Source organism: Papaver somniferum, chromosome 3 (genome assembly GCF_003573695.1).
Source record: "Papaver somniferum cultivar HN1 chromosome 3, ASM357369v1, whole genome shotgun sequence".
NCBI lineage: Eukaryota > Viridiplantae > Streptophyta > Magnoliopsida > Ranunculales > Papaveraceae > Papaver > Papaver somniferum.
Window position 1 is genome coordinate 124400734 of NC_039360.1, and position 9915 is coordinate 124410648.

Below are 9915 nucleotides of genomic sequence, written 5' to 3' on the forward strand. Positions count from 1 at the left end.
AAAGTAGTTGCATAACGTGTTATGCAACCGTTTTCTGGACTGCATAACAAGTTATGCAACAACTTTTATAGATGCATAACAGGTTATGCAACCATTGTCATAGCTGCATAACAAATTATTCAACCATTATGACCAAACATCAACACCAATATGACCAAATACATATGTGGCTTCCCAACCAACAACACCAACACCTCTCAAAAACGACTAAAACTATAAAGTACCATAATAATTCTGAAAAAAAGCAATAAAACAAAAGCATCCACAACAACTATTTTCCACCGCCCCTTGAAAAACACCCAATGAACCCATTGAAACCGGCAGCAAACCATTGTTACAGGTCAAGAAAATATGGCAAACTGACCACCTTTCTTCCTTGTTATCTCGTCAAATACCAGAGCCAAATACTCATGTATTCATAAGCAACTTGTTCTTGAATCCAGCTCAACTGGTAATCTTCTAAACGGACTCAGACACCACTTTAAATCCTCTCCAAAACCTGTGCAAAGACTCACCACTCTATAGTTAAAAGGTGGCAACAAGAACTGGCTGGTCATTCAGGCATTTAGCCAAGCACCTTGTGTGCAGTTTTGAGTTGGTGACGGATTGTGTAATGGATGCATCTTGGAAACTACTAGAATCAATTTCTTACCAAAAAATGTGGATTAGAGACAAACCCACTGTCCTAAACATTCACATAAACCTCGGACATTCATCAAAATGCACTTTATTCACTGAAGTTAACAACAACAACTTGCCTCTCTTCCCTGGCTGATATAACTTCTGAAACTGTTCACTATCAATCCTTGTTGTGAAGCCAAATTCGATAAAAACACATCTTCATTTTCTTCTCCGCTTCACATTCCTTGTCTTAACCTCCTCCATTACTCACCCAAATCGATGGCAGCAACTCGTTTTCTTCCTTATCTCCATCGGCCAAAACTTCCATCTCTTAAACCTTCTATTGATACCTTCACATACGACGACGAAACCACTGTCAAACTTCTGAATCGACCAACCAATTTCTGCATCTTCCTGTGTTGAACTCACATCACAATTTCGAGACCATCTGATGCCATCTTGGAATCAAAGACAAACCCAAGTTCTTAAATCTTCTCAACATCATAGACCCACCTTCGAATTCCTCTTCCTTTCCAATCAACACACAAACTCCAACCCATTTTTCGCAATTCAAAATCAGCAATTTCTTCTCATCTACTTCACAGATCCCCTTTCCTCATCTTGAACAGCAACCTTCCATCTGATTGAAAAAACCCCAATCTCAGTTTCTTCTTTGATTCAACCAAAATCATAGTAGCAAACTCTCCCTCGAATCTTCGTTGTCTAAATTCTTCGATTTCCTTATCTGAGTTAAAAAGAATTGAAGATGATGAAGAAGAAAAAAGAACGACAACCGAATTTTATAAATTATGGGTCTGAGAATAATTTTCTTCCAGAAAATGGGTGCGCGCCTTTAGTTTTGGGAGCGTGGGTTTCACAGTGGAAAGATCTGGGAGAATGGGTTTCCCTATAGTTTTCATATTAAACAACGATCCTACAGAGTTCCTATCTTTCTCCGGATACGATGAAACAAGAAAATTCTAGATCTAAAATAAGGACCTTTCAACAGTCCGGTGTGAGTATTCATACTGCTACGGAAAGTTAGGTTGAGGCCTAATAAAAGAATTCTAATAAAAAGAAATTCTTATTTACAGGCCCAAAATTCTTATTCACAGGCCCAAAATATTTTGAGTAATTCTAGTGTGATACTTGCATATATAGCAGCCACAGTCATCAACAATAGGTGATGCATCTTCCCTGAAGTGTTGAAGAAACAACATATGTTAGTAAATACAACAAGTGATATCACCCAGCACCTGTAAATAAAACAATAACCAAACTTCAAGAAGTATCCATAAAGTTCAACTTCTAATGATTTTTATCAATAGGAGTATGTTAGAGAAAAGAGTTTTCCATCAATATCAAAAGAAGAAACTTTTGCAAGGTTCTTTAGGTTCTTTAAAGTTCAACTTTTATGCAGCTTACTAAGTTCCCAAATACGAACCTAACTGAGTAATGTTATAAAGACCACATGACATCCGCGAATCCTCAGCCAACAGTGACATGACGCATCGGATATGTGGCCAGCTGGGATCATTTACTTCAGAAAAAGGATATGTCATGTTAGCTGCTGAATTCCAGTGTTGTAGTCAAATTACTTTATGCCAAAATCTTAAATGAGGATTGGTAGTAGAACAACATATGATAAACTCACCTATTTGTAAATTGTAGCTCTTGGATTTATCTTTGTGTTGTCAGTAACATAGGTATCACTCGTATATGAATCAGAAAATGCACTTCTGTTGAGCGGAAAGGTTAGTGCAAAGCCTCTAAGATTGAGTTGGTAGATATACCTGCGCGCCAGCAACAGTTAATGAACCTGAAGCTTAACAAGAAGATGAAGGCGAGGAATTAAGTTGTTAATTTCTAGTGAACCTCGTACTTGAACCGAAAAGATCAATTCCTGCGGCAACATCCTGTAAGATCTCCTCTGCAGAAATAAAACAAGACATGAATGAGGTTACCAATTGATGACCACAGTCTGGAGATAATATGCAACCCCCTAAAGAGAAACATTACTCTGTTCCATAAGTTAACTTATGCAACTGTGAAAGAAATAAAGAAAGAATATTGACAACATGTACCTGAAAGTAAGTCCACAAATCTGGCGCAGCTTTTCTTTTGGCAAATTGTCCTGAAGTAAGATTGTCAACGTTGGCTCTCTAGAAATGATGAAACTGAGTTATCAAAACATGTAGCTCAAAGCCTCAAACCATGACTAGAAATGATCATTAACATACATCACAGATGGACATATCTGGTGTGTCACTACACCTGAAATCCATCAACTCAGATGGCCAACTCAAACAATTAATCTGTTGCAATGATTGAAGTAGAGAGTTACATAGGCCAAAAAACCAAAGAAGGGGAAATTCTTTATGTTATTTTCCGTAATAACAGTCGTTACGGCCGTTCTTGACCATTATTGGGTGTTCTTCACGTTTCTTGACAGTTCTTGAGAACGGCAGGAGACCATTCCCAATATAACAGTCATTCTTCCCAACAATAACCCATTGCACTCAACTCAACTGCACTTCTTCTTCATTGACACGACACTAACTGGACCTGTTACACCTAGTTAGACTCTAGAGTCTAAGCAACAGCTCGGAATCCTTATGTCTCGAAACCTAAACTACATTAAACTGTCAAAGTTATACATTTCATACAGTGGTCGCCAATCACCTAATAGTCTGTGGAAATGACATTGTTTTTTCAGCCAAAGCTGCTACCAGAAGCTATCAGAAACAAGATATCGACATCTAAATCACATATTAACATAAAGAACATGCAAAAATTAAACTAATAAAAGAAAAATGTGATACTCAGATATCTCAACCCAGCAAAGCTTTCATTAAAAACAACCACGGCTGAGCAAATCAATCTCTGCGCACCAGCCAGAATAGACTTATTATCTCCCACAGAAAAAAAGGGTTTTATACATACTATAGCATAAATTTGATCATTTCACCACAGACCTACACTCATTTTTACAAGTAACTCAGTTCTAATTTTGTTTCCAATCAAATGCAGCAGAAGATAATTCAGCTAAAAGGTAAAATTGAACCAAAAGATAACAACTAACCCAAATAGTGAATCTAACGAAACACCACAAGGACCGATTCAAAAGAAAAAATGGCTGCTGAAACTTCAATGATGGGGAATCCTGTTCCCGTCAAGCCTGTAGAAGCAGCAGCTCTGTGAACGTTTGGGGGGAAGAATAAGCTGGTGGGAAGAGATGCGAATAGATCTTTCATCAGGCAATATGACAAGTCTCTCGATCATATGATAGATTCATCTTGTTCTTAGTTCATTATACTCTACTACTTTGGCTACTTTGGCTGAAGCTATACCTCAGATTTGGCTAAAGTCAAAGCTTCATCACTGACATAAATTATTAACTTTTTTGAGTCCGCCCATACCAATTATCAAGATCAGTACATAAATCATTTCTTTTTCTCCCTTTTCTTCTTCTTTTTGCTCTTTTGAGTCTTTAACAACATCCCAAACAAATTACATTTATCAGATATTTTCCTTCCAACACCTTCCATATCTTTTACAGGTATATAAAGAGAGTGCGTTTCTTGATCTTGTTTTACTATTTGTGATACCCCTTTGATGATCTATCTACTCATCTCATATTCTGCGTAGTCCGATTTTCTTTTAGAAAGTGAAAACTGCAAACAAGATACCCCTCTCTCTCAAGCTTTACCTCGTTGTTATATACAGGGTTAGGGTTTTAGGACACCCACTTGAATTACTTCTAACTATGTGCGTTGTTTCAGTATTTACCATTTACCCAATGGTTAAGGGCAGGATAGAGTCATGGACTCATGGCTCACTGTTAGGTAAGGTGGATTTGAAGTGTGGCACAACATCAAGAAGGAATCCTGGTGCTGCGGGTCTTGGGAATGTCCAAAGAGTAAGAAATACAGATTATGGCTTCCTTGGTGCTCAGGCTATGACAAACAGACCAAATGGCAACAAGTAGTGCTATTGAAGCTTTTAGAAGTGGCAACACATCTTGATTTAGCAGAAAAAAATAAGTACAACAAGAAGTACGGGCGTACATGCCAGTATTTCTATTAAAATGTGCAAAAATGTTATTAACAAATTTGTGATAGTACAGGTGAGGAATATGGTGAGTGTACAGTACAATCCCTAGAGGTCATCAACATTTATAGTATTCTCTATTGTGTCAATGCAGTAGGCGACAGACTTCCGGGAAGACATAGCTTCTGCGACTTTCAACCGAACTCTTTCATGTCGACGCAAAAGTAGAATTGTGTTTAGTACAGCCCACCTCACCTGTGAATCCGCTTTCTTCTGCGTAAACCCCAAGCCTTTAAGTAAGCTATCTAACTGTTACATTCAGAAAACAAAATATGGATTAAACAACATCACACCACTTGCAGGTATGCCGTGTAAACAAAATCAAGTGTCTTAGGCCAATTGAATGTCTCGACATGACTATAATGCGATAAACTTTTCATGTTTACAGCAAGCACTTGGAAAAATGGAACTCAAGTCCTAACAGTTTAAGCCAACCTGGTAAATGTCAGATAAACCGCCTTCAGAGTATCCATATAAAAGATATTCCGTTGCAACACCTGCCAGTGCTATACATGAGAACCTGTCCAACATCTGTAAATCAAAAATGTTTCCCACTTTGAGATAAGAACTTCTTAGTTTCTGTGAGGAAAATAAATTCGCCAGAAACCTGTTGCAGCGTTTTTTGAAGATTTACAACACAAAAACACAAGTATTCCATTTACTAACGATATGAATTCGATTGAAACATTATACATCATTAAAATCTAACCTTGGATGAAAGCTTTCCTGAATCAACCTGCAAAGTATGGCAACAAAATAAGATAACCAAATGTTACACCAATGAAATATCTTGCATGGTGGCAGAAACCAACACCACAGATAAGTAGAGAAACAAAAACAACCGAGAGAGAAAAGTGGACTTACTTCTTCACGAAATTCAATGTCCACAAAAGCTGTTCCAGCTTGAACATTGAGAGATCCTTCTTTCCTCAGAGCTTCTAAACTTGTCAGGGTATATCCCTTTGGAAGGATTCCAAGCAAGTAAGCTATCAAAAAGTGACCAGCTTCATGCTGCAGAAACATTTCACTCTCTCATTTCTTCAAGAAGACAAAAAATACTACCTCCAAACACGAAACAAGTGAAGTAGTTCTATAGAAATGTTCAGTGCTAGTTTCATAACAACTATAATGCCTAACCAGTACCAGCAGTCTATGATACACATTGCTCTTTGATTGATTTCACATTGTTTAGACCACCATCTGCACTTACCTGGACGTTCCTTGATACACAATTTGTTATCCTAGAGAAAGAGAAGGAACTCGGATCTTACTTGTACAACTCTGTTACGGTACTTTTGACTCACGGCATGACCAATTGTATCGATCACAAGGCTACTAAATCCTCCGCTGAAAGTTACCTGTGAAACAACCAATTTCATCTGTCATATGAAAGTGGAGTATACCTAACCCAATCCGCCTCAAAGCACTCTCTCTATAGAGTCTTTAGTCAACTAGCATCAGAAGAAAAGGTTATTAGATAACTTGAAGTGCTTACAGAATCTAGAGTGGCCAAAAATAACAATCCCACAGAGATGAAGAGAATTTGTTGCTGGGTCAAGCCAAATAGAGCCCATGCTGATACCCCTCCTAAAACAGCGGCAATTTGAAGATACCTTTCTATTGAACCCAATGTCCCATCAACAGGTGAAAGAATTGCTGAAGCATCAATGCCATTCAGCTTCAGTTCATCCAAGGTGTAGAGCCTTGGGGGTATCTGTGGTGCAAGAAATACGATTAAACACAAACAAAACATTCCTTTCAAATGATCCATCCCACTTTCCAATGACAGAAATGAAACAAACACCCATTGACAATCAGAACTGAATTGACATAATCCACCATAACAAACACTACTATTCTGTAAACACAAAATGAATCCCATTCTCCATAACTTTGCATAATTTGGAAGGGCTTATGAGAAACCTACTCAAGAATTCGACACAAGTAATTGACGAAGACCCAATTATATCTGAAATCTTTCTTAAGACTAGAAGAACTCTGTCTCCAGATATAACACTATACAAAGGTTGTGCTAGTATGGAAACTTCAATACAGAAGGCACCAACCTCTGAATAAAAATACGAAATAGAACAGTTACCTGCCTTGCAGTGCCAAAACAACAAAGACCACCGGGTTTTCCCTGCAACTCCTTGACAAGGCTTAATGCTGCTCTTTCATCTCCTTTCATCAGCTCTTCATCAACTTGCTCCAAGACTTTCCACCGCAGAGCAGTAGGTTCAGCTGAATTTAACATTTTAACTGTCCTGACATTCACCGGAGAACTAGCTAAGAACCCACCGTAATATATTACCATTCCCATATCGTCCGTAAAACACTGAGTTCAGTCAAGAATTGGAAATTCATCAAACATAAAAATGGAGTTCACTCAAGCGAAATTGGAAGTTTCTAAAAGCACAAAATTTTAGCTTGTGATGTCTGTTTCAAAGAATTTCTCAACCACACAAATAAAAACAAAATAGAAGTAAAGATAAATACACAATAGTGGGAGTGTAGGACAAAATGATAGTTTTAATAATTTAGACCTTGTTTCTTTGTGGCTGACTCGGCGTCTAGATATGGGTCAATCTCTGATTCGAATCGAGTCAGCAGTCATACCGTTTGTTTTTCATTTTGAGTCAGATTTGACTCGACTTCTGACTCAGACATAGCCCCTGACTCAGACTCATTTGAGTCAGGTAACAAAATACCCATGACTCATGTGACCAAACTACTGACTCAATCTGATAATATCTTCTTCGATTCAGTGATTTCAATCTGTTTTCATGATCTCTACTATGTGTTTTCTGAATTACATCGTATAAAATCTATAGATATTGTGGAATTATCATTAGATTTTCTTTCACTCCTTTTAATTTTTCTTTTACTCAGTTTTTAAAATTTACTCACTTTATGGATGTGTATTTCTTTGTAGGTCTTAAGATAATCATTCATTGGGGAATCCAGTGGTGGAACTCAGTCTGCATCATGGTGCAGCTGAACGAATAACAGTGGTGTTTTTAGCAGTGATGCAAACCGTCTTCTTTTTTATGATGGTTCATATTAGTAGATCAATAGTCCTTCAAAATGTGGCAAATTACAACAAGGAAGAAACACAAATGGCTACCAGAATATACCAGCAGGCCTGTCAGCATCAAAGATCATTCAGGATTTTACAAGATGATGTTCTTCATCCGGAAGAAAGTCAACTACAAAATTTGAAAAAAAAATTTGGCTCCTAATCTCAAGTCAATCAGTCTGCGTATTCAATGCAGGAAATTAAGTTACATGCAAAGTTTTGACTTATTTCCTTCTTTATCAAATTACTCAGCATATCTTCAATCAGTTCGAAATTTAAGCCTAAAAAGAAGAAGGAAAATATTTTTAGAATCAGTCTGGCATTCTAAGAATAATTATGTTACTCTCCATAGAAGTTTAGAAGATTTTATTCCTGATTCTAGGAATTGTAGTTTGGGTCAAAAGGAAAGTCTTATCAGGATAAATACTATCAAGGCTTATGGTTTTATTACTGCATTTTCAACTTTGAAACATAGATCTAGAAACTGCAAGCTTCAAGTCAGGAAAAACCACAATATGACTTCTTCACAAAGCAATAGCATCAATCTCCTCTCAAGACAACTAAGAAGAGAAAATATTGAGATTCCAACAAATCGAAGAACAATTGGTTCTACCCAAACTATCACTCAAGCAGCAGAAGAATGGAGTTTTGGTGTCCTAGGAAAGCTTGTTGAGAAGAAAAAGATGAAAATGAGAATCATAAGAGAAGAAATTAACTCTTTATGGAGGAAATATCACAACAAAGAAATCAGGATTATGGGTCATAATCTTATGCTAGTCAAGCTGAATAATGAAGAAGAAAGAGATGAAGTTATTTCAGAAGGACCGTGGCTGATTGATGGTGTCTTATTTGTGGTGCAAAAATATTACTCCAATATCCCTTTGCAGAATTATATTTTCACACATCAGAAATTCCAGCTGCAATTCAAATATCTCAAGTTGGAGCACATGAATGTAGCAGTCATCGATGAGGCTTTAAGCTTCATGGGAAGAAAGATCGAAACTAAGCCAGCTAATTGTAGACCAAGGTATGGAAACACTGTGAAAACTATATAATAGATATTGATCTTACAAAATCTCTTCATCGTGGTGGATGGTGGAAAACTATTGATGGTAAAGCTGTTTGGGTCCATTATCATTGAAATCTTCAACCAAAGAATATATGTCGTAAATGTTATGTTATTGATCATATGGATGAAACTTGTGCTCAAACTGAGTATCTACTTTACTTGGATAGTTTGTCCTTTGAGGAATATGAAGCTCTAATAAAAGAAGAAGATATTGTTACTGAAGGAAATACTGAACAAGATATGGAGAATGCTATGGAAGCAGAATTAAATGGTGAAGAAGATAATGATGGACCTATAAATGTTAAAAGGTTAAGAAACTCTTCTCTTGATCAGGCTCCTGCAATGAATCCTCATGATATTCATGTTCGGCCACCAAATACCTTGCAAAATGAGATAGTTACTAATATGAATCAGCATCAATCCTCAATGATAGATTCAGATATTTCAGCTGCATCCATTTCAGAAGAACCCATGAATGATTATCAGGAAGGGCCATCTCAGGTATACACAACACCAAACAACTTAAATTTTTATCCTCAATTTTGTTTACCTATAAATCTTAATTGTGATTTATTTCTTGAAATTTCTTCTATCCTTTTTAAAAGTGTGCCAGCTATGAAGATTCTTGCATGGAATATGCAAGGGCTTGCTCAAAAGTTCACTAAGGACCAGTTGTGTGTTCTTGTTAAAACTCAGTCACCTGATTTCTTGTTTCTCTCTGAAACTAAGATTCATTCTAACAGAATGTCAATGCTAGCCAGATCTCTTAATTATTGTAATCATGTTTGCATTGATAGAATTGGTCTTGCAGGAGGGCTTATCTTAATGTGGAAAGATGGTATTTTCTGTGAAGTTCAAGATGTCAATGATAACATAATTCATGTTGTTGCTACTTTGCACCCTGCTAAGCCTGCTGTTCTAATAGCTTTTATGTATGGCTCTACTTACTTTGAGGTTAAAAAGAAGCAATGGGATTACATGAATAGAATAGGTGGAAACATTAGTCAGCCATGGTTAGTAATAGGAGATCTTAATGTTC

General features: G+C 36.9%; 1 protein-coding gene and 1 long non-coding RNA gene across 5 annotated transcripts; both read right to left on the bottom strand.

Annotated features, from left to right (window-relative positions):
• Positions 1-714: 714 nt before the first annotated feature.
• On the bottom strand, positions 715-4307 carry LOC113357271. 4 transcript variants are annotated; one of them, XR_003363552.1, is made up of 5 exons: positions 3704-4307; positions 2706-2783; positions 2276-2551; positions 2066-2161; positions 715-1877 (listed from the first exon to the last, which is right to left on the bottom strand). It is a non-coding gene; the product is annotated as an uncharacterized LOC113357271 (long non-coding RNA). The 4 variants fall into 4 exon arrangements; XR_003363553.1 differs by having other exon boundaries at positions 2276-2414; positions 2504-2551; positions 2706-4307; XR_003363551.1 differs by having other exon boundaries at positions 715-1818; positions 2706-4307.
• Positions 4308-4621: 314 nt separating this feature from the next.
• LOC113357272 lies at positions 4622-7171 on the bottom strand. Its single transcript, XM_026600628.1, has 7 exons — positions 6830-7171; positions 6227-6445; positions 6003-6089; positions 5596-5742; positions 5441-5467; positions 5167-5262; positions 4622-4980 (listed from the first exon to the last, which is right to left on the bottom strand). The coding sequence occupies exons 1-7, from the start codon at positions 7049-7051 to the stop codon at positions 4780-4782; spliced, it is 999 nt and encodes a 332-aa protein (XP_026456413.1). The 5' UTR covers positions 7052-7171; the 3' UTR covers positions 4622-4779.
• Positions 7172-9915: the final 2744 nt, after the last annotated feature.

Excerpts from the sequence above, each read along its gene's own strand:
- LOC113357272 (XM_026600628.1), bottom strand. The coding sequence starts at position 7,051 with ATGGGAATGGTAATATATTACGGTGGGTTCTTAGCTAGTTCTCCGGTG. Across the intron at positions 6,446-6,829 it reads GTTTTGGCACTGCAAGGCAG|ATACCCCCAAGGCTCTACAC; the intron begins GTAACTGTTCTA and ends CTTGCACCACAG. Across the intron at positions 5,743-6,002 it reads ACCGTAACAGAGTTGTACAA|CATGAAGCTGGTCACTTTTT; the intron begins GTAAGATCCGAG and ends ATGTTTCTGCAG.